The 24,995-nt window shown below is 44.0% G+C and overlaps 1 protein-coding gene across 7 annotated transcripts in view; it reads right to left on the bottom strand.

Moving 5' to 3' along the window:
• The window catches only part of LOC109912528 (nesprin-1-like), a 194,567-nt gene that overhangs the window by 3,964 nt on the left and 165,608 nt on the right, over nt 1-24,995 (bottom strand). For all 7 annotated transcript variants that reach the window (XM_048600820.1, XM_048600819.1, XM_048600821.1 and 4 more), the window contains 7 exons: nt 23,120-23,246; nt 17,188-17,399; nt 14,870-15,070; nt 13,768-13,896; nt 9,019-9,231; nt 7,941-8,033; nt 5,108-5,166 (listed from right to left, as the gene is read on the bottom strand). In XM_048600820.1, coding sequence (XP_048456777.1) covers nt 5,108-5,166; nt 7,941-8,033; nt 9,019-9,231; nt 13,768-13,896; nt 14,870-15,070; nt 17,188-17,399; nt 23,120-23,246 — 1,034 coding nt within the window. The remainder of the gene's footprint in view (nt 1-5,107; nt 5,167-7,940; nt 8,034-9,018; nt 9,232-13,767; nt 13,897-14,869; nt 15,071-17,187; nt 17,400-23,119; nt 23,247-24,995) is intronic.

The following is a 24,995-nucleotide window of genomic DNA, read 5'->3' as shown; positions in this document are numbered from 1 at the left end:
ATAATGATGACCACAAATCCATTGTTGATTGTCAGGGGTTAAAAACCCATCTGGTTCACTAATGTCCTTTAGGGAAGGAAACTGCCATCCTTACCTGGTCTGGCCTACATGTGACTCCAGACCCACAGCAATGTGGTTGACTCTGAACTGCCGTCTGGGCAATAAATGCTGCCTGGTCAGCAACACCCTCATCCCCTGAATGAATAAAATAAAAACATCTGAATTGAGTCTATTTCTGACTCTTGCCTTCTGATTTAGGAATGGTCTCTCACTCTCACTTTCTTTCTCTATCATCTCCCAGGTTGTTAGGAAGGGCGGTCTTGCATTTATATAGTCTCTTTTGTGACTTCATAATGATACACTTCTGAGGTGCAGCCATTGCTGTGATGTAGGAAATGCAGCATCCAGTTTGCACACAGAAAGGCCCTAATATCAGCACAAGATGGTCATCAGATACAACATTTTCAATAAGGTTGGTTGAAGGATCGATGGATGCAAGTGCATCTGAGAGAATTGAGAATACCCCCTGGCACTACATGAACAGCAGAGGACTGCCCCAGTGTCCTGGGTAATACATAACGCCCAAACAACGTCACTAAAACAAATCATCAGCTCATTAACACACTGTGGTTTTGTGGGAGCTTGCTTTGTACATTGTTGGTTGCTGCATTCCCTGTAATACAAGTCACCACGCACCCGAAGTGCTCCACTGACAAAGAAATGCTTTGTGGGTTCAAGTTAATGAAAGGCACTACATAAATGCAAATATATTTCTTTTAAGGCCATAAGTAATTGGAACTGGAAGAGGCCATTTGGCCCCCTCGTGCCTGCTCTGCCATTCAGTAGGATCTTGGCTGATCCAACGTTCCTCAAATTCACTTTCCTGAATTTTCTCTGTAACCCTGGATTCCCTGACTGATCAAGAATCTATCTCAGCCTTAAATATACACAAGCAAAGACTCATAACCCTTTCAGAGAAGAAGTTCCTCCTCATCTCAGTCTTAAATTGGCGCCCCTTTATTTGGAGACCAAGCCTTCTGCTCCTAGACTCTCTCATGAGGAAAACAGCCTTTCAACACTTACCATGTCAAGCCCCTTCAGAATCCTGTATATTTCATTGAGATCACCTCTCATTCTTCTAAACTCCAGTGAGTGGAGTCCCAACCTGTTTAACTTTTGTTCATGATTCTCCAGACGAGGGATCATCCTAGTGAACTTTCTCTGAACTGCCTCCAATGAGATGATACCTTTCCTTAAATAAGGCAACCAAAACTGCTCACAGTACTCCAGGTGTGGTCTCACCAGCACCTTGTATTGTTACAGTAAGACTTCCTTACTCTTATATTTTTAGCTAAAGCTATTTTATGAACCGAACTGGATGTGATCTGCTCCTCTTGTGACAGCCTTTGGTGTGGCTTCAAAGCAGGAGCGGGATCTTCCTGTGCTCCAGGATGGAGGTCTGACATTAAGAATACAAGAGCAGGTCACTATCTGATGGAATGGACATTCGAGATGCAATGTGACTATCCACAGATCAGACATATACAGCATATATGTAAAAGTGCCGGTTTCCACAGTAACCCAGGCTCCAAGTGAAAATTATCACATCATTAAATAGGTTGGAGGGACAGAATGGTCTACAATTACGTTAGGAACATGGGTATACCATTCAGCTCCTTGTCTCTGTTCTACCATTCAGCTTGGCTCACCCATCACCTTAACATCTTCTTTGGTTACACTGGGGTTTCAATTCTGCGTTCTAAAATATTATACTTTTTTTAAAGAGGCGTGACTCAAACATCCATAATACAGAAAGACTGCTTCTAATCTGAATCTCTTAGGTGCATTTTGATCCAGAAATGTAAGTCCACCAGGTATCTGTAGTTATACTAGTGATCTGTTGCAAATACGTAAGTAAATAGTCCTGTTAAACCTTCCGGCATAACACCCGATTGCTGCTGTGATCAGTAATCTCTCCCTTAGAAGGGCAGTAAAGCAGAAGGAAGGGTGACGAAGACTGCATAGATGCCCAAGGATTTATTATACACATGTGGCTTCTTTCCCAGTCATTCCAAAAGTCCACTGTAGCACTGAAAAGTCATGGCACATTAAACAGCATCACACTGTTCCTTTACTGAAGTCCCATTATGCTTACCTCAGACTGTCTGAGAACACCAATAATGGGAGTTAATGAAATGCAACAGGAACAAACAGTACCTCATCACCCACTAACAGGTTGTTTCATTAAAATTAAGCATTCAAACCAAATATAGCTTTACCTCAGGTAGAAAATGTTTCTCTTTGTCTCAGTTCAACCTGCATCACTTTTAAATGAATCCCAGATTTATTTTTGGTTTTAACTGCACGCTGAGTGCAAAAGATGAATGGACGAAGAGGCTTGCCAGAAGCTGCAACAACACCCTCTTAAAATATATATATATTTTTTTAAAATGCCTCTCTAACTCCTACTTGAGCAATTCTCACTTCAACCAAAACCTGTGACCTTCCTCAAACTCCAAACACAAGACACAATATTTACAGTGTAGTATTTCACGACATAATGCTGGACTTGCAGAGTTATTCATTGAATTCTGGGCTAGGCTGTTATTCCCTCCACAAATGTCAGAACCTTTAGAAGTTTTTTGACCTTAAAAGTTCTCTGCCAATGCAAGCTGCTGTTGTGAAAAAAATATCCCCGTCTGGAGGAGACTATGTAATGTGTATACTCTGTTTCTTCCCACACCCCCAAGTTCTCTAACATCTTGATGTTTCATTTAAAACTTCTTTTGCATTCACTGAAACCAAGACAGCTTAATTGTAACACGCCTGTAGTGTAGTCATTGCTGGAATACAGGTATTTCTGCTGTAACGCATGTTTTGTTAACACGAATTGGCTGTAACGTGATTGATGAAGAGTGCCCACTGTTTGGATAACGTGAACCTTCTGTTGTACAGGTATAGCGATTTTCTATAGTGCAAGGTTGCACAAGAATGTGACTATCATGTTATAGCAGAAATACCTATATAGGAGATTTCTTAATGAGAGTACAATTTGGTTGGCATGATTCTTAAAGCTAAAGGTTTAATGGATCACATTCTTTTTATAGCAAAGAAATTTGATTGGGTTATCTCCTACGCAACATTTGGCTGACTTGTGTTTGAAATTAATAAGTTCCACTGGCCTTTTTCTTAAAACTAATGCCTTTTGACTGGTTAATCAGCGGAGAGTGATCTCTGTTGGACCTATCATCTGGATACATACTGAGAAAGGTGAGAACACTGCTCAAGGCAGAATCTCCCTCTTCGCTCTCACAGAAGATGCACCGAGCAGAGATAATTTCTGTTTACAGGAGACATTCACAGGTCGTCCTGTCGGATCCATTGCTCATTGCAAATTCACATCTTGACAGGAGTCTCCCTCCGTTCCTGTCCCAGATAGTGTGACATCTCTCTTTGAGCCCACTGGCCTGGCGAAATGGTGGGGAGGGAAGGGTGGTATTGAACAGTCATTCGCCTGTGTAACTATTGGAGAATCTCCCCACCCTGCAACAGCAAAGCTCCTGGCATCAGCTCAAACTCTAACCCGAAAACAAATTCAGAAAGGAAAAGGCAGCCTCGTCCACTCGAGATGAATAGAGATGACTTTTGACATGCCTCCGTCCTCATGTAGTAACTCTCCCCCTTACTCAACCCTTCATCTTTGGGTACGCTTATTCCTTCACTAGTGAAACTCATTCTGCAGAATGTCAGAAACAATGCTGTCTCAAACCCTCATTCCTGAACATAGGCTGTGGTTGTTTCGTGCGTTGAGAGATTAAACACAAAACACTCTGATCGGAGAACAAATGCTGATATAGCCCACAAGGCTCGAGATCAAACATTTATAATACCCAAGCACGCTGACCACAAGCTGTCAGGCCTGTGTACTTGGATTTATTCCTCTATTCAATGAAAACTGATTTATATCAGTGCTTGTCAAAGTAACAAATTGAATATTGTACACAGACAAGAAACAATAACAATAAACTAGGCAGCAGCACACTGACCTTATAGGATTGCCACAGTTAGAAATAGCTTTGGAACACAAGCTGCACAGCAAGTTTCAAGTGCTGCTAGATTACTTAGAGCCTGCGGTGTTGTTGCTTTTAAAACCTGTGTCGGGTTAATGCCACTTGTAGCAGTACAGAGGTTAGTCAAATTACAGGGCTCCCAAGTTGCACTGATATTACACACGACACCCTCAGGGTGCTGCTAGGCTGCATTCGGAATCCCTGTGCCTTCTGTGTTAGAGGTGAGTAGGAACGGCTGGGCAGCAGGTAGTGGTAGCGAGGAAAGGGCAGGGAGCAGTGGTTTATTGAGGAACATTTACAGGAAGACACAGAAGGGTTGGACACACAGGGCAATGAGACACAATCAGAAATGAGTTCGATGTAGGAAGCAGCTGCAATTCTGCCCTCTTGTGGGTTACAAGCGCTATCTGGTGAGCAAGGCAGAACAGATACAGGCACAGCCTGTTAACCAGCAGTGAGAGCATTCAAGCAACAGAAGATAAAATGTCTGAAGAGTCTACAAAGCACTGCGTTACTGAAAAAAAAACCCAATAACTAGCTTCATTTAAAGTCTAGGATCAAAGAAGATGATGGAATCTTATGAGGAGGGATGTCATTTGGCAGGATGTTCAATCTGAACAGCTGTACCATTCATCTGGAATTAGGATTCCACATTATCTGATGCTCTGGAGCGATTCAAGTGACTGACACTTGCAAAACATAGTGTGAGAATACTCTGGAACCCCGTTCAATGTAGACCTCTAAAGAAAACGGCAGTCTTGGCTCTGCATTTATGTTTTAAATTAATACAGGGGCTTTTACACTTTACATATTAAAGCGTACGGTTTGAACCTGAGGAAAAGTGTGATAAGCAACAATCAGATCCCGCTGTCAAGCTAACACAACTCAAAGCAGAGGGATCTTTGTAGTGACAAACTCTGCACAGGTTCTGCCAATCCTTCCTTCCCGGTGTTTAGTATCCTGGACGCTTCCTGGAAGATTCCATCATCCTCTCTGAGCTCTAGAGGTAAACTGTAGAAACCAGGAGAACAAGGTACCTGCTGTGTGGGCTGCTGACAGAGGCTCCAGGCTGGGAGAGGCTACATTTGCCCCGTGGCTGTTTGGAATGAACGGAGGGGTAAAGAAAGAGAATGTTCAGTCCAGCAAATAAAGACCAAGCTACTGATGACAGAACACAAAAAAAAAAGTGCAGCAAAAAAAAAAGCAGGTGAGGTGACTAATATCAATGATAACAAAGAAACTGGCTGCTCCTCCTGCAATGGTGAGCAGTGGCATTTTGGCTGCTCTTGTCAATGGGCTTGACTGTGTTACTGGAAGGAGTCTGCTGCGGGCGAGTGATATCGATGTGGTGTTTGCTTATTTCAGCGAGGCACTGTGCTTTCCTTAATCCTAATGTCCCACCTCCTGATCCCTTCCTGTACTGAGAGGGTCAGTTCTGTACACAGAACAATCACGTGAAATTAACAAACAGGAACAGGGCTTCTCAATCCAACCAATAACATTTGGAGAAGTCCATGAATAGGGAAGGTTTGGAGGGACATGAGCCAAACACAGGCAGGTGGGGCTAGTTGAGTTTGGGAACATAGTCGGCATAGACTGGTTGGACTGAAGGGACGGTTTCCATGCTGTATGACTCTGTAACTCTATAACTCAATGCGTGTTGACTTTTTAATCCCTGGCTTCAGTCAGTGCCTGGTCCCAGTTGTCTGCACTTCTCTCCTTATCTGTGCCGTTTCATCCCCTCACTCTGATTGCATTAGAAAGGAATACCCACCCTCCTGCTCTGGTTTGCACCTCCAGTCCCAATTCTGAACCTTCAGAATCACTGGAGGAGGACAGTTTCTCTCGACTCCGCCGTAACGTAAAGCAAATTGCCCCTACATTTCCTCTTTGGCCCTTGTAGGTCTTGCCCCAGTACTAGTCGCTTAGGCATGAGTTGCACCTTGCAAGATGCAACATTCAGGCCCTTCAGTCCTCCAGGACATTGAACACAGCTCACTGAGGGGTCAGGAGGTGGGATGTCCCACCTATAAACGCACAAGCACCAACTACAATTTGACCGCTGCCTGAAGCTGTGGCAGACAGGACTGATTCTCACACAGCTCTGGCAAGGATAGCCTTAGGCTAGTAACCATCTGCAGTCAGAGAGGGTAGGGGGTGGAAGAGCTCCCAGGACAGGGACGATGCTCCTGGATGATGCTCAGCGGTTCTAATGACATGAAGCTGAGAGAGTCCTGAGAGAGTGGAAGTGACAAAACCCCTCTGCCCGAGGTCTTCTGGAGCTGGCAGCTCCATCCCTTTCCCTCTGCATTTGCTGCCACCTCCATCGGGATAATAACAGACAGAGTTTGTCTGTGTACTATCTGATATGGGCAGGACTGAAACGCCTCTACCCTAGGGTTATTGGTACACCCAGTCTGTAGTCAGCCCAAAGCTATATCCCAGAGTGCGCACAGGGACTTGCAATGTTGGCAGTGGAGCTCAGACTAAGTTCTGGAAGTCATGAGATCCCTTTAAACGCTTGCAGTTTCATGTTGGTGGCATGGCCTAATGAGTGCACAGCCCTCTTAGGCCTTACCGCTGCAAAAAAAAAAGATAGGCCTTGTCAGAGAGTAGGTATCTGATTGCTTTTGTAGGCAATATGCTGTCTCATTGATTTCCACCCCATCACCACTCTCCATCCCACCCCAATCCTCTACTCCTCCTTCATCCCATCCAGCTGAACTACTCTCATATCACCTGCCAAATGTTTCCTCAGGGACCACACACAATCTGAGGCTTTCAAATGGGGTAACACTAGGGAAATGTTTTGGAAGCACTGCCCTGCACGGAAGCCAAGATCAGTGAATGAAAGCAGCGTAGAAGGATCAGGGTGGCACGGTGGCTCAGTGGTTAGTACCGCTGCTTCACAGCACCAAGGACCTGCGTTTGAGTCCAGCCTCGGGTGTCTGTCTGTGTGGAGTTTGCACATTCTCCCTGTGTCTGTGTGGGTTTCCTTCCGGGTGCTCCGGTTTCCTCCCACAGTCCAAAGACGCACAGGTTCGGATGGCTTGGCCATGGGAGATACAGGATTACAGGGTGAATCTGGGTGGGTTGCTCTATGGAGGGTCGGTGTTAACTCAGATGGGCTGAATGGCCTGCTTCCACACTGTAGGATTCTATGAAATGTGGGACAGTCCTACTATGAGTGATGTATTATCGCATTAGCCACCCTTAACGACAAAAGGATGTTGACTAGCCTTTCTTAATTCGCTCACTAACTTGCCATTGCACTAGATTATGGATTGTAGGGCAAATAATTCACAACAGAGGTGTGCATTTGGTTTCAGATTGCTTAACAACATGGAAATGTGACTAAATGCTGGCTGCCATGTTGCCGAGTGTAGAATGAGAATGCAATGCCAGACATGCATGGGTTGTATGTGCTATGACTGGGGAACAGCTAAACCATGATGGAAAGCCAGCATTCCTTTTGAAAAGCTGCCATGAGTGAATGGAGAGAGGAAAATAAAAATCAATTCAAAGAACCAGGGCTGATTAACGAGACAGAAATATCAGAACAAACAATAAACATATCGCTCAGGACTCAGAAAAATCGAATTAATGAAAGAACAAACTTTCAAAAGAAACACTTAACTACAAAGTAAAATTTACGATTTTTCTCAATTCCATGCATGGGAAAGGAGGGTGGGGAGGGACTGGGGGGTAGGTGGAGGTAAGCAGAGGAATGCATGGAGGGGTGCAGGGCCTGTGCATCCTGTTCAGGGGACTCTCGGTTATGGTATCATGGCACCAGCCGTCAGATGCAAGGGCTAAATATCTGTTACCGCCCTACCATGTCGGGTATAGAGATTGGTGCAAGGGAATTACCAGTCTGGGTCGAACGGGCAGATTTCTGCTACACACAGGGCTGACGGAGCCTGAGGAATCCAAGTTGTCAGCTGAAGACCACGACACCAGGTCCTGGAAAGGAAGAAGAGATCCTTAAACCAGAGTGCCTTAGAGGAAAACAAATGAAAGCATTAGAAACGCTTCATGTCCCAGGGTTCTGTACTTGCCAGGCCAAAGCGAACGGATGGGGAAACACATAACCAAGAACAGAAGCTGAAAGGCTTTTATCATCTTACGCTAAACCTTGTAACTTAAAGTTTATTTGTGGTCAACATTATTTGCAATTAACATTTAGTGCACATGACTATTTTCCAAAACTGCCCGATTGCATTCTGCACCTCCATGCTCCTTGTTTAACACGGTTCCCATTGTCAGGCATCACATGTAGCTGTCTCTCTTTCAGCACACACTTTGTACAAATGCTTGGTATTTCTGCCAATGGATTTAAGGGCAAAATCATTTGTCTTCATGTTTATTGGCAAAGAGACCACTCTGGATTTGATTTGGTGAAACTTCGTGTCAAAATCATTTGCAGTCTCATCGAGAGCCTGTGTTTCCCAGGTTCCCCGACTGCCCCAGCTGAAGGGAGAGACCAAGGAAGGATGGTGCTACTTTCATCCTATCTCCAGGGAGATTCCACCCACACCGCATAGAGCAGGTGTGATGACATGGTGAGATTCGGAGCACCATGGACTGACATCAGGTAGTCTCTGATTCACATTCAAGATACACTTGTATCGAAGCTGCAGATTCAAATTAACACAATACATACAGTTACAGTGCCCCACACACACACACACACACACACACACAGAGACAGGACGGAGAGACTCGCACGCACACACAAACATAGGCTGATAGACCTGGCGAATACAACGCAGACAGTTTGCTTGATTACAGACAAGACATTAGAAAATTCACACAGTGCAACATCTGGCAAATATTACAAACACAAAGCACTTTGCCATCCTAACCCAGCAGAAAGACAGCCTGGCACTGAAGATGGCATTGCCTTCACTGGTGTTGAATTGGGCACATTGTGGATTTATTGACATACCACTTGACTGCTGCAGTTGTCTAAGATTCTCTCCAGCTCCTTTAGATCTTGGGTGACCTCTTTCAAGAGAAGCTTGAGGCGATTGCCAATGACATGAACCTTCTCCTTTGCTTCAAGACAATCGCTCCCCTCTGCATTGACCAGCAGCTGGCTGGACATGTCCTGCAATGATGCGACTTTCAGCTGGGACTCCAACAGTTCGCGTCGGATTTGCTACAAGGTACAAATTAACATATTCACGTTGTAGTATCATTCCAGCATTGTGGGACAAAACACGACACAATCCATACCATTGATTATTTCACAATTACCAAATGCTCAGAAACAATGAGCCACTCACGTTTCATTTACTTTGGGCAGAGATAGCATTCTCATCTCTAAATTGGAAGGTCGTGGAGTCAGAACCATGAATACATAATCCACACCGACGCTCTCAGAGCAGTCCCAAGGGAAAGCTACACTGTCACAGATGCTGTGTTTCAGGGAGATGTAACTAAACCCCTGTCTACTCTGTTGGAACACCATCTCAAACACTAACAGATCCCCTCCCTAATGTTCTGATCAGCATTTACCAACATCACTAAACAGATTAGCAGGTCATTTGTCACTTTGCTGTTTGTGGATCTTGCTGTGTACCGATTTGGTCTCAGATTTCCCTACGTTATGACAGTGGCTACAGGTTTAAAAGTAGTTAAGTGGTTGTAAAATGTTATAGGACATCTTGAGATCAGAAACACCACTCAAGGAAGAAGGTCTTTTGTTCTTTTAAACATAGAAGAAACAGACAAACTTTAACTGAGGGCTTGTGAGTCAAGATTTTGCACCAGGGCTTCTTACGATATTGGCGTTTGCAGTTAATTAAAAAGAGTATCAAACTTAAAGAAAAAGCATATAGTTATGTAAGGCTGTTTAACCAGTCAGAAGACTGGATAGAATATTAAATACAGCAAAGAATGACTAAAAGTTTAATAAGGAAGTTAAAAATAAAATACAGGAGAAAACTAGCTGGAAATATAAAAACAGGTAGTAAGAGTTTTTTATAGATTTTTTTATAAAGAGAGTTAACAAAACGAGCACTGTTCCTCTAGAAAGTGAATCTGGGGAATTGACAGTGGAAAAGAGATGGTTGATAAATTAAATGTATATTTTGCATCGCTCTTCATTATACAAGATAGAAGTAACATCCCAGAAATAGCTGAGAGTCAGGAAATAGAAGGGAGGGAGGAATTCAAGGAAGTTACAATCACCAGGGAAATGGTTGGAGCTGGGGCTGATAGGTCACTGGGTCCTGATGGACTTAACCTGACCGTCATAACAAAAAGTAAGTAGTGAGATTGTTGTTGTGTTGGCTTTAGGTTTTTCAAAAGTCATTAGATTCAGGGACAGTTCCACGTGAATGGAAATTAGTTAATGTGACTCGTTTATTGAAACAGATGGGAGACAGAACAGGAAATTACAGATCAGCTGTCTTACACTGATTGTAGGAAACGTGATAGATGCTGTTAATAAAGATGTTACAGCGGGGCACTTAGGAAGGTTCAGATAACTCAACATGGTTCTGTGAAAGGGGAAATCATGTTTAACCAATCTATTGGAGCTCTTTGAGGAATTAATGTGTACTGGGGATAAAGGACTACTGCCGGATGCAATGTGCTTAGGTTTCCAGAAGGCACTGAACAAGGCACTACAGGTTATTGTGCAAAATAAGAACTCATGGTGTAGGGGCAATATATTGGCATCGATAGAAGATTGGCTAGTTAACTGAAAACAGAGCAGACATAAACGGTGAGAGCTTGCAGAGCTCTGAGATGTAGAGATGTCTGGGTGTACTTGTGCATGAATCTCAAATGGTTGGTATATTCGTACAGCAAGTAATCAGGAAAGCTAATGGAATGATATTGTTTATAACAAGGAGAATTAAATATAAACGTAGGGAGGGTATGCTTCAGTGACACAGAGCACTGGTAAGACCACATCTGGAGTACAGCGCACAGTATTACTGATCTCATTTAAGGAAGGATGTCAATATATTGGGAAGAGTTCAGCAAAAGTTTACTGCACTAACACCTGGAATGGGTGAGTTGCTTCAATAGGTCGTCTGCATTTGCTGAAGTTTAGAAGAGTCAGAGGTGACTTGATATTGAAACACAGAAGATCCTGGGGGATCTTGACAGGGTAGATGTGGAAAGAATAACTTTGTGGGAGAATCTTGAACAAGTGGTCACCGTAGAAAAAAAAGGTCACCCATTTAAGACAGAGAAAAGGAGAAAAAAAAATTCTCACAAGAGTCCTTGAAGCTCTTCCTCAAAGGGCAGTGGAAGCAGAGTCAGAATATTTAAGATAGAATTAGCTGGATTCTTGAGAAACAAGAAGGAATAAAGGTTATTGGGCGTAAAGGGAAATGTGGAGTCATCAGATCAACCTTAATCTTATTGAATGATAGAACAGACTTGTTGAGTTGAGTGGCCTGCTACTGCTCCTACATTGTATGTTTGTACGACAGCTTTGGGCACTGATCTCAATGCTGAGGTGCAATAATTGACCATAAAAAAAAGCACTAACGACCCCCCAAAATAGCACTTTGCCACGGGAGGTCATGTTGAAATGAAGTGAAGTTTTATAAAGTTTGTGAACACTGCATATTGCGCATCGCTGCATTGTATAATACAGAGCAATTCGATTTAATTTTAAAGTTAGATGCACAGACAAGGCTGTTTGCAGAGGGCTATAGGTCCATAACCACACCTTTAATAAGCACAGAGAGAGATGGAGTTAAGATTTCTCTGTGAATGAGCTAAAATAGCTTGTTTAGGATAGCAGGTGGGACAGCACTGGAGTCATAGAGATGTACAGCGTGGAAACAGGCCCTTCGGTCCAACTCATCCGTGCCAACCGGATATCCAAAATTAATCTAGTCCCATTTGGCCCATATCCCTCTAAACCCTTCCTGCACCCATCCAGATGCCCCATCCCAGTTTTAAAGTTAAATTCAAAACATAAATCAGCAAGGTGCAGATTAGGTAGGAGCTATTAAACAATAGCCACACCTCACATATATAGCACTCAAATCCAGAAAGCTTTAGAGCAAAAGTGATACGTTTGATAAACAAATACTGCTACAGCCACTCTAAGCTCAGTAAGATCACACAACATAAAAGAGATCATGCTTGATCACTTTTATCAGTGTTGGTCGGGAGGTAGACGTTGGCCTGGTAAAGGGAAAATTCGCCAGTTCTTCTTTGAAAGATTGCCATGAGACATTCTGTGTCTATTGTAAAAGGTCAGATGGTGTCTTGGTGTAATGTCTCCTCCGAAAGATGGCAGCTTTGATAGTGCAACACACCCTCAGTGGAATTTTAGCCTGGATGACCTGTTTAGGTCCTTCAATGTTGTACTTAATGTCTAAATATATATTTAATGATCAAAAGTGGCATCTGGTTTTCACTACAATTAAGTTACCAACAAGTACCAATTGTTAAATAGTAACACACCCAAATTACTTCACAAGTTCAAATTAAATGGTAGGAGGTCAAAGTGATAAAGATGATGGATTTTACTGACGTGGATGCAGCATTTATAGTCGCTTGCAGGAAGTAGCAGGGAGACGTTGAAAAGCAGCCAGTTTATTGACTGGAGGAGTAAATGTGACTCACCTTGTAACTTGAAACAAAATCATGATTTAGAACATCAGCACCTGCTAGATTGTGAATGCAGTGAGGTGAATGTTAAACTAACTCACAGGAACTGTGTGTCTATCCCATCCACTCCACCCCTCCCTTCCATTCCTCCTTCTTACCCTTCAAACCCTCCCTCCCATCCTTTCAGTAAACACTCACTCCTCCCATATTCATCACATTCATCCTATCTTTCACCACCTCCCTTCCTTGCAACTCTCCCATCCAACCCTGATGCATCTCCTCCATCAATCTAACAGAGAGAGAGTGTGAGAGAGAGAGAGAGTGAGAAAGGGAAAGAGTGAGAGCGAGTGCGAGAGACAGAGTGTGTGCGAGAGAAAGAAAGGGGATGGCAGAGAAACGTAAGAGAGAATCAGTGGGGAAACGGGGATGGAAAAAGAGAAATAGAGAGAGGAAGAGATGAACAGATGGCATAAACTATATTCCAAGAAGCTGAAAATACCCAGGCTTGTGAGAAATGGTGGGGAATATCTGCAATAGAGACAGAGCTGGTGTAGGAATGACAGGATACTTTAACCCGCAATCTGTTCATTCTATTTCTCACACAGTGAGATACAGCACCATCTAGTGTATATCCAAAGACAATTTCAGTGAATTTAAAAGTCCAGCTCTCGATGCCTTTTGTACAGGATCCTTGTTCCAGGTTCGATCCCATGTGTGCATCAGTTTACCTTCTCTCAGGTGCAGTGCCACACGTGGTGATGGTAGAGAGAAGGCAGTGGACAAACCAGAGCAATGGGGGTAGGCCATGGGGTTGAGGGGGCATGACCTCTACAGGAAAGGAGGTGTAGGGGGGCAAGACTGGCACTAGAGGAGAAAGGATTTACAAAAAGATTAAGTTATTAATAACATTGTAGTCCCATGTTGGGTGAGTATGAGATTTCAAAAGCTGTTGCTTCTGAGTTTCTGGTGTAGGAGAGATAGACTCGAGGAAGCTCCATTTTATTCCACATTGTCCTTCTCCCCTCAACACCAGTCTCTCTCCTAAGTCACCTCCTGCAGGGATACCAGGCACAATGGAGTCAAAACAATGATACAATAACACGGCTCTCACCAACAACGTCTTGTGATGGTCCTGCAGTGTGTCCGAGTCCAGGTTGGGGTCAAGGGGGAGAATTTCATTCCTCCTTCTGTCTATGTTCTCCAGCCAGAGCAGGAGGCCGTGGCTCATCTCATGGAAATCCTGCAGACATGGAACAAGGAAAGGCAACATCAGATGGGCCACAGTGGACCTGCCACTTCCAAACAGCAGGAGAGCTGGCGTTGAAACAGTGCCACCAAACCGCCCATCCGAACCGACTGGTGATACACTAGCATCTGGGAGGCGTGCTTTCAAACACAGTACTTAAGTGCATCATGCTCGCTGACACTCAGTACCATACTGAGGGATTGCAGCACTGTCAGTAAAAAATATCCCACCGTTTGAAGATAAGCAGGAGCAGGTTGTCCTAGCGTCCTGACCAACATTCTGCCTGTAACCAAAGTCTCGGATACAGATGATCAAGTCTTTAATTGCTTTCTGTGAGAGGATATTTGTGCACAACCTGCAATTGCTTAAGAGAAACAGAAATTGCTGGAAAAGTTCAGCAGGTCTAGCAGCATCTGTGAAGAAAAGTCAGAGCTAACGTTTCATGTCCCTTCCTCAGAACAGATTTCCTTACCTTATAAAGGTTGTTATCCTTCAAAGGTATCAAGGTTGGTTGTAAACTGTTACGGGGTATTCTGAACTCATGAAAGTTGTCACAGAAATGTTCATTATTTTACTCTTTATCACCCAAGTAAAGATATTGTTTAGAAATGTTATGATACACCTCGGGGTGGGGTGTAGGAACTTGAACCCAGGCCTCCTAGTCCAGAGGTAGGGACATTACCACTCTGCCACCCTATTACTCAAGTCAATGTCACTGGGAATAATGAGCTGCAAGTGCTCAGGGCCCTCCATGATGTTGTCCCACATCCAGGACTGTCTCTCTGAAGAAAATCTCAGGAACCTGCACGGGTAAGTGTTAAGAATCTGACCCTCCGTGGAATCTCTGGATTGTATCTGTTTGGTTAAATAAAGTGGTGAGGTACTCTTAATGATCACGTGCACTATTTTGGCTCCAAGAAAACATCCCACTCAGCAGAAGAGGGGACGGCCCTGCAGCATTACTCACATGGCACTGCATGAGGGCATCCTGTAGAGTGTGACGCCAAGCCTCCAGCAGGCTGCCAACCTGGTCCCACCGCTTGTTCATCTGACTCAATCGTTCACAGAGTTCTAGCGCATCACTCGTGTCTGACTGGGTGAACTCAGCGCTGCACAGGTTTATGGACAAGATGATCGCTTTGCGGTTGTCAACTGCCTTTTGTAATTCCTGAAATAAATGCAAGGAAACAACCCGATAGTGACAACATTCATCTCTACAATGCAGGGCTAAACTGTCACCTTCATCACTGTTACTGAATGAATGGGGATGTAAGCATCCCATGGGCCAAGCTAGATCTGTTAGCCCAAGTTCTTATCAAGGCTGACATCGGCTATGACAGGGAATAAAATACGTATCTATTACATCTTAAAAATGTTACAGCTACACAAGTTGGACCGAAGGGTCTGTTTCTGTGCTGTATGTCTCTATGACTGCTTCCTCTTCCAACTTGTACCATTATTGAAATAACTCCACGAAAGCTGGTATTCTGTCACGAAGTCACCCTGTACTTACACGTGCACAGTACATGACACTGACCCAGCGAGCGCAGAGCTGGTTCCTAGCGTGAACAGAACCCCTGACACTCCTGTTTATATCCGTCAGCCAGGGCTCCCTGATTGGACCAGGTTAACAACTCCAATCAGGGAACTCATACTCTGTGAGATCCACCTGGCTGACCCTGCTCCAATCATTATAATTATAGCATGTCAACATTTATAGTTGAATGTAAATATGTCACACTGTAATTACATCCTCCCACCAGACGTGGTGATGGAATGTTTCAGTTTTGTGATCCGCAGTTCCCAAACCAAACCCTTTGTCTAAACTTTCAGTCAACTCACTCATAATTCTTTCTTTGTGTGAACACCTGTTTTATCAATTACATCTCTCTGGAATACCATGCGCCTAATTTTCATTGAAACTGCTAGAACAAATCCAATTTACCATTGCTAAAAATGGACAGACCCACATAAATGCATTACTCAAGCTGTTATTATCTCCCCCTGGTGGTATGGGGAGGAGGCAGTACCTTTTCTTTGCCTCTCCCAGGAACTTCAATCCATCAAGTCCTCCGATTGCTATCCATTGAATTCCTCTTATGGAAAATTGCTCAGAAAACCCCTACAACAAAAGTAGCTAGAATAGTCAACCGACTTACTGAATCCTGAATATATTTTGTAGTAATCAGACGACCAATTGTCCACACTGTATTGAAAAACTAGTTCATAATTCAAGTATCTTAGAGTAGAACTTTTATCCTTAGAAATTGAAGTTTCAACTGTAAGTAACTGGAGGCATCTGATTGAGAAACTGATAAACTCAACTCTGTCGTAAATGCAACTCACGAAAGCCTGGGTTTAAAAAGATGACCTCGGTTTAATCAATAAACCTGACATTGACAGTAGGAACTCCAAACATCTCTTCAATTTCAACCCCTTATGCATATCAGATGCTTCCTGAACCCATGCTGACTCTGCTTAATGTATTTCTAAATGTTCTGCTATTACATCCTTTATAATAGACCTAACATTTCCTGAATAATAGACATTAAACTGACCTATATTACCTGTTCTTTGTCTCCCTCACTTCTTGAATCAAGGCGTTATTAATTGGCAGTTTTCCAATCCTCTGGGATGTTTCCAGAATTCAAGAATTCCTGGAAGATTACTTACCAGTGCGTCCACTATCTCTGCAACTATTTCCTGCCTTTAGCCCCATTATTTTCCTCAGTAACTTTCCGGAGTCATATTTACTGTTTTTATCTCCTCCCCTCCTTTAGTCCCTTGATTATTTAGTAATCTTGAATGCTATTAATGTCCTCTCCCATGAAGACTGATGGGAGGTATTTACTCAACACTTCTGCTGTTTCCTGGCTCCGCTGTTTCCTGGCTCCCCATTATTATTTCCCCAGCCTCCTATTCACTGTCGCCTCTTTCTTTCTTTTTATATATTTAAAGAAGCTCTTACTGTCTATTTTCATGTTAGTTTCTAGTTTGCCCTCATAGTTACTTTTCTGGTTTTTTTTAAAATCAACTTTTGTAGGCTTATAAAACTTGCTTAATCCTCCAAATTACCATTAAACTTTGCCACACTGTATGTTCCTTTTCCGTCAGGAATATTCCACATCATAAATCACTTCTAAATCTGAGCGAGCTGTGGACTGAAGAACATAAGGCAAATGTGAAATTTGCAGAGTGTCTCAGCCCTGAGTATTTTAGTGCCGGAGTCTTGACTTCACGTCACCAGACAGCTTCCTGTTCAACAGAGGAGAACATTGGACTTACTTTGAGCTTTTTAATACGCAGTTCGATGGTCTGGATGTCCGTGCTGACGTCCAATTTGCTGAGATGCTCCAGCTCTTCCTCAGTCTCACTCAGCCACTCCCAAATGCTGTCCAGGTCACAGTTGAACTGCTGCCAATGTTGAAGGTTCTGTTTCATTCTCAGCTCCTTGTTAAGGGCCTGGGCTTGGATCAGCTCCCAGCGTTCAATCACACCTGCCCGGGGAACAAGATAGCACTGTAACAAGTTAGGTCCAGGCTACCGGCTCAGCAATTCTGATCTACCATCGACTCATCTGCAGGATTTGTTCAAGGCAAACTAACATGCAATATCATTCTTACAGCTGAATTTTTAAGTTACCTTCTGTGATGATATCACAAAGTATTCAGTCTCACATGGCCGCAAAAGTCCTAGTGCTTTCATTCTCTCACACACAGTTGCGATGAATGTCAGCCTGCTGATTTGGCAGTGGTCAATTTCAGTTTATCAATAGAGTCATTGAGGTTTACAGCATGGAAACAGGCCCTTCGGCCCAGCTAGCCCATGCCACCCAGATTTCACAACTAAATTAGTCCATTTGCCTGCATTTGGACCATATCCCAACATACTGATCCCATCCAAATACTTCTTAAATGACGAAGTTGTACCTGCCTCAACCACTCTCTCTGGCAGCCCATTCCAGGCGCTTACCACCTTCTGTGTGAAAACAAAATGTTCTTCTGGATCCTTTTGTATCTCTCCCCTCTCACCTTAAACTCTCGTTTTAGACTCCTTACCAACTGGGAGAAGCTGCTGGCTATCTACATTATGTATGTCTCTCATGATTTTATAGACCTCTATAAAGGTCACCCATCAGTCTCCTACGCTACAGGGAAAAAAAGTCCCAGCCTATCCAACCTCTCCTGATAACTCAAACCTTCCAGTCCGGGTAGCATCATAGTAAATCTTTTCTGCACTTTTTCTCAATGACTGTCACGGTTTTCCTCCATTATTTCATGGGATGTGGGCATCACTGGCTGTGTTGTCCATCCCTCGTAGCCCTCAGGAAGCTGGTGGTGAGTTGCTTTCTTAAACCACTGCAGCAGGGGTATGCTTCAGAAGGGGGTTTTTCACCCAGTGTAAGAACAGTGATCTAATTCCGAGTAGGCTGGCGTGTGGCTTGGAGGGGAACCCGTGGATAGTGTTGTTCCGGTGTATTTGCTGCACTTGTCCTTCTAGATGGCAGGTCGTGTGTTTGGAAGGTGCAGTAAAAAGAGACCTTGGTGAGTTGGGACTGCATCCTGTAGATGGTGCACAACGCTGCCACCGGGCATCAGTGGTGGAGGGTCAAGGTGGACAATAACACAGAACAATACAAGGAGGAATAACAGTCTGAATGGGCTATGGGCTGGTGAGGACAGGGCAGCTGTGAAACGTACCCAGCACCTCAGCCCCTGGGTATTTTAATACTGGGGCAGAATCTGCACGTCCAGATAGTGCCCACTTCAAACAGAACCGGAATTGGCAGGTGTGGAGGAGGTCAGGGCGTTCAGAGGTTTTTGGCACTGAGTCAGTCACCTGGTTGAACCCGAGCTCGAATCTGCCGAGCCGCGTTCCGATAAATCAATGATAATGTAAAACGGACGAATGTCAAAGGCCCTCAAAGACATGTATCCCTACCTGATTCCTCTAGAATATACACTCCCTCAGTCACACTCCTGGGGACTCAAATTCCAGCTGTGCTGAAAGTCCACCCTCTCCAATAGCTGTTGTATGCAGATGGGTGAACACTCCTGTTCTCGCTTCCTCATTTCTTCAATCCTGCCGTGATCACATGGGAATTCTCAAGGGACAAGGGAGGAGAAAATAGCCTCTCTGAGGAAACCACCCTGAAACTTCCGGTTGTGATCTATCGAGAGCTCCTGTCATGTTGCCTGTCTGTTAGCATCTGCAGTCTACATAAGGCCTCCCCTGCCCCATTTTTTTTTTTAGTAGGGAAGTAATGTTGCTGTACAAATACAGGTGAGGAAGGCCATTCAGCCCATCAACTCATCCCTGCCACCTCTTTGAATGGGCCCATTTTTGGGCAAAGGGAATGCCAGCTGTGGGAGAAACAATATTCAAACAGAACCAGTGGGTGATCCAGCTCCAAGAGATTGCTGACAGGTCATGGTGAAGCAGAGTAATAGAGACTCCAGTGTAGCATTAATGCTAGCAGGAACTGGATGGGCCTAATGACCTGTAGCTATGCTGTAGGTTCTATATATCTTTACACCTCAGAGTTGATTCATCGAGTAAAGAAGAGGCTGAAATTAAACACTGAACAGACGTGTAGACTGTCTTGATTTTGCAAACCTCACTAACTACTTGGAACCCAGTTATAAATGAGAAATGGGATGTTCTGAAGTCTTTCTTTAAGGCCTGTCAAGTTCATCCTCCACCATCCTGTTACTCATGGGAGACATTGGTAGCACAGTATTTGACTAATCTCAGCAATCAACCTTCACTGATAGATCTACAACGCACCCAGATATGAGGTGAGGTAACCCTTTAATAGTGGAGACCTTTGGGCATGAACGAGAACCCCAAAGTTCCCCTCAGCATCAAACATTTACCCCGCTTTATCTCAAGAACATGAGAAACAGGAAGAGTTGCTCATACGACGTCTCAAGCCTGCTCTGCCACTTAATTCGATCACTGCCAACCTTCTGCCTCATCCTCACCTGTGCATAACCTGATCCCCACATCCCTCAATTCCCTAGGAATCCTGTCCATGGTCACCTTAAATGTCTTCAGTGATGCAGCATCTACAAGTCTGTGGGGCAGGGAATTCCAAAGATTCATAACCTTTTGAGTGAAGTCATTTCTCCCACCTCCAACGTAAATGACCAGCCCCTAATGCTGAGACAGCATCGCACCTCTCCCCCAACTCCCACCCCCCCGCCCCCAATATTGTAGATTCCAGCGATAGCAGTCTCTCAATATCCAGCCTGTAAAGCCTCTTCTGAATCATGTACGTTTTAAACTGATCGCCTCTCATTCTTCCAAACTCCAGAGTATAGGCCCAACTTGCACAACTGCCCAACCCTTCCATTCCAGGATTGACCTGGACGCTCTAGAAATTCAAGTTTAATCTCCAGGACACTGCAACCATGGAGAAAAATCAGAGGGATGTTAAAACAAAAAAAATTCTTTTGTGACTGTATTTGATATAAAATATTGAGATTGAGGGAAATGAAACACTGAGACAGCTTTGACAAATAGGGTTAAGGAGAATCCAAAGAGATTCTACAAATACATTAAGGACAAAAAGGTAACTAGGGGAAGAATAGGGACGCTTAAAGATCAGCAAGGCTGCCTGTGTGGAACCACAAGAGATGGGGGAGATACTAAATGAGTATCTTATATCGGTGTTTACTGTGGAGAAGGATATGAAGATACAGAATGTCGGGAAAAAAATAGCAACATCTTGAAAAGTGTCCATATTACAGAGGAGGTAGTGCTGGACGTCTTAAAATGCATAAAGATGGATAAATCCCCGGGACCTGATCACTTGTACCCTAGACCTCTGTGGGAAGCTCAGGAAGAGATTGCTGGGCCCCTTGCTGAAATATTTGTATCATCGATTGCTGCAGGTGAGGTGTCTGAAGACTGGAGGTTGACTAACGTGGTGCCACTATTTAAGAAAGGTGGTAAGGAAAAGCCAGGGCACCACAGGCCCATGAGCCTGACATCGGTGGTGGGCAAGTTGCTGGAGGGAATCCTGAGGGATAGGATTTACATGTATTTGGAAAGGCAAGGACTGATTAGGGATAGTCAACATGGTTTTGTGCATGGGAATTCGTGTCTCACTAACTTGATTGAGTTCTTTGAAGAAGTAACGAAGAGGATTGAGGAAGGCAGAGCAGTGAGTGTGATCTAAATGGACTTCAGTAAGGTATTCAACAAGGTTCCGCATGGTAGACTGGTTAGCAAGGTTAGATCACATGGAACACAGGGAGAACTAACCATTTGGATACAGAACTGGCTCGAAGGTAGAAGACAGAGGGTGGTGGTGGAGGGTTGCTTTTCAAACTGGAGGCCTGTGACCAACGGTATGCCATAAGGATTAGTGCTGGGTCCACTGCTTTTCATCATTTATATAAATGATTTGGATGTGAACATAGGAGTATGGTTAGTAAGTTTGCAGATGACACTAAAATTGGAGGTGCAGTGGACAGTGAAGAAGGTTACATCAGTGTACAACGGTATCTTGATCAGATGGGCCAATGGGCCAAGGAGTGGCAGATGGAGTTTAATTTAGATGCATGTGAGGCGCTGCATTTTGGAAAGGCAAATCAGGGCAGGACTTAAACACTTAATGGTAAGGTCCTGGGGAGCGTTGCCGAACAAAGAGAACTTGGAGTGCAGCTTCATAGTTCCTTGAAAGTTGAGTCACAGGTAGACAGGTTAGTGAAGGTGGCCTTTGGTATGCTTATCTTTATTGGTCAGTGCATTGAGTATAGGAGTTAGGAGGTTCATGTTACGGCTGTACAGGACATTGGTTAGGTCACTTTTGGAATACTGTGTGCAATTCTGGTCTCCCTGCTGTAGGAAGAACATTGTGAAACTTGAGAGGGTGCAGAAAAGATTCGCAAGGATGTTGCCAGGGTTGGAGGGCTTGAGCTATAGGGAGGGGCTGAATAGACTGGGGTTATTTCCCCTGGAGTGTTGGAGGCTAAGGGCTGACCTTACAGAGGGTTATAAAATCATGAGGGACATGGATAGGGTAAATCAGTCTTTTCCCCAGGGTCGGGGAGTCCAAAACTAGAGGGCATAGCTTTAAGGTGAGCGGGGAAAGATTTAAAAGGGATGTAAGGAGGAAACTTTTCACGCAGAGGGTGGTGCGTGTATGGAATGAGCTGCCAGAGGAAGTGGTGGAGGCTGGTACAATTACAACATTTAAAAGGCATCTGGGTGGGCATATGAATAGGAAGGGTTTAAGAGGGATATGGACCAAACGTTGGCAAATGGGACTAGTTTTATTTAGGGTATCTGGTCGGCATGGACGAGTTGGACTGAAGGGTCTGTTTCGGTGCTGTATATCTCTATGATTATGACTATTTGACTGATAGTCAAGCATCATATTTGATGAGTATTCTTCCTTCCCAACTGGTGTAGGAATGCAGCATGTCATGAGGATGGATATCTTGGCCAACTATTGGCTGGAACATGGGGGCAAGTCATGTGAAGACGATTCCACGAATGGATTTAACCACAGTTGGCAACTTTACTCAGGGACCAAATTTAGCAAACCTTGGCTAAACTACCTCCAAATCAAGTATAAATTCTTTGTTACAAATGGAGCTAAATTTGTGCATTGTATTGCAGATATTGTCTCAACGAAGCTTCCTAGAATTGCAGTAAGACGTTATTTCTGTGCTGTCACAAATTGGAGATATACTGTATTGTTGGACTGACATCATAGAAATGTAGAAAATAGGAGCAAGAGTAGGCCATTCAGCCCTTTGAACCTCCTCCACCAAACAGTATGATCATGGCTGACTCAGTCCTCTGTCCCTGCTTTCTCCCCATACCCGTTGATCCCTTCAACCCTAAGAACTATATCTATCTCTTTCTTGAAAACATTCAATGTTTTGGCCTCAACCACTTTCCATGACAGAGAATTCCACAGGCTCACCATTCTCTCGGTGAAGATATCTCTCCTCAACTCAGTCCTAATTGAGCCAAACCCTATCCTTAGACTGTGGCCCCTGTTTCTGGGCTCCCCAGTTCACCAGGAACATCCTTCCTTCGCTTACCCTGTCTAGTCCTCTTAGAACTGTATCGGCTTCCACGAAGCCTCCTCATTGTTCTAAACTCCAGTGAATTGTAGTCCTAACCAATCCAATCCATATTAATTTATCAGATTAGCATTCACTCACCTGAATAACTTATCAGATTAGCATTCACTCACCTGAAGTCTGTGACTCTGTGCTCGTCAGGTTAATTAAGCCAGAGAGCTTGTCTTCCTCCTCTTTGAGTTTATGTCCCACCCTTTTCACAGTCTCAATACTACCACGGCATTCCGACAGCAGCTTCATCTGAGGAAGAGAACAGTAGGATAGCGGGGGGAGCGTTGAGAAGGTTCAGGACTTGGGCAGATCATAGTCAACATGACACAGCACCTCCTGCTGGCGGGGGTGATGTCAACCAATCGATGCAACCAATTAAATTTGCACAGATCACAAACCCAATGCCAACAGGACCTGAGCACATGGCTTGGACCCGGATTAGTTCCTGGTTACCCAATGAAGCCATTACTTTACAAAGAGCAAGCCGTGAATTTCCCACATTTCTCCCTCCTTCCACTTTGTGTAAATGGAGCATGGGAATAGGAGTAGGCCATTTAGCCCCTCATTGATATCCACCTTCCACAACTATCAGAGCAGAACAGAAATGAGCAAAATATGCCACTTTCGATTTTCAGAGAATCAAACAGAGTTAATAAAAACCCACGAATTCGTGAAATCAAAAGGGAATTCAATTTTTCTTCTAAAAAGGCCAATATCATTAAAAATGACTACCATATTGACTAGTGTTAACAACTGAACTGGTTCATTAATGCCTTTGGGGAACAGAACACATACTGATGCTGACCGTTAACTGCTCTCTGAAGGGGTCAACTAAACCAATCTGTTGTCCCAAGCTAGCTCCCCGTGGCTCCACATGGTGACCATCACCAATCTGCTCAGGGGAACTGGGGTTGAACAACGAACACCCACCTTGCCACTGATGTCCACATCAACAGAATGAATTCAAAGTGAAAGTGCTGGATTAGTTACCAAAGTGGGATCGCAATTGATGAGATCCTCAGACAGTGACACCAGAAGGGAATTAGAGAAACTCGATAAAAAATCCCAAAGTCGAGAGTATCCATACTACCCACGGTGTTAACTAGCTACGGAGGAAGGAGTGCCCAGTCACTTCCCAGGCAGCTCCTCATCACAGTGAAGAGCACGTGGCTGTCGGATGATGTCTCACTGTGGACCAAAGCTGCTCCCCAACCAGGTACACTCCCCTTTATAGTAAAGGGTACACAGTGGAATCTGGCCAGGGGTTTATGTCTAATGGCAAGGCCTCTGGGGTCATCTCAAGGCCAGGCCAAGATCTTGTTTCTAACCGATTCCCAATTAGTCAAACAGCAAAAAGATCTTGAATGCTGAGACGAGGAATATTATTAATTTTTTTAAAAAGTGCTGCTTTTCTTCCCCTCAGCTCCACACATCAGGAGGGATATCATGTTCTTGGAGGGAGTTCAGTACGGATTCAGCAGAATTTCAGGATTAAAAGGGTTAAGAAAGGTTGCGAAAAGTACGCAAAGATCAAGGGGTGATTCAACCGATGCATTAAAGATGAAGAAAAAATGAGAGTTTTCGTTGACCCGGGTGAGTGAGCCTAGAACAAAGGGTATAACCTAAAAATTACAGCTGGGCTAGTGAGGGAGACGTTAGAAAGCACAGTAGTGAAAGTCTCATAGACACAGTCACACAGCAGTGAAAATCTCAGACACAGTCACACTACAGTGAAAATCTCATAGATACAGTCACACAGCAGTGAAAGTCTCACAGCCACAGTCACACCATAGTGAAAATCTCATAGACACAGTCACACAGCAGTGAAAGTCTCATAGACACAGTCACACGGTAGTGAAAATCTCAGACACAGTCACACTATAGTGAAAATCTCATAGATACAGTCACACAGCAGTGAAAGTCTCACAGACACAGTCACACCATAGTGAAAATCTCATAGACACAGTCACACAGTAGTGAAGATCTCATAGACACAGT

This window comes from Rhincodon typus, chromosome 9 (genome assembly GCF_021869965.1).
Source record: "Rhincodon typus isolate 14 chromosome 9, sRhiTyp1.1, whole genome shotgun sequence".
NCBI classification, from domain to species: Eukaryota; Metazoa; Chordata; class Chondrichthyes; order Orectolobiformes; family Rhincodontidae; genus Rhincodon; species Rhincodon typus.
The sequence above is the reverse complement of the archived record's forward strand: the minus strand, read 5'-3'. Positions and strand labels throughout refer to the sequence as shown.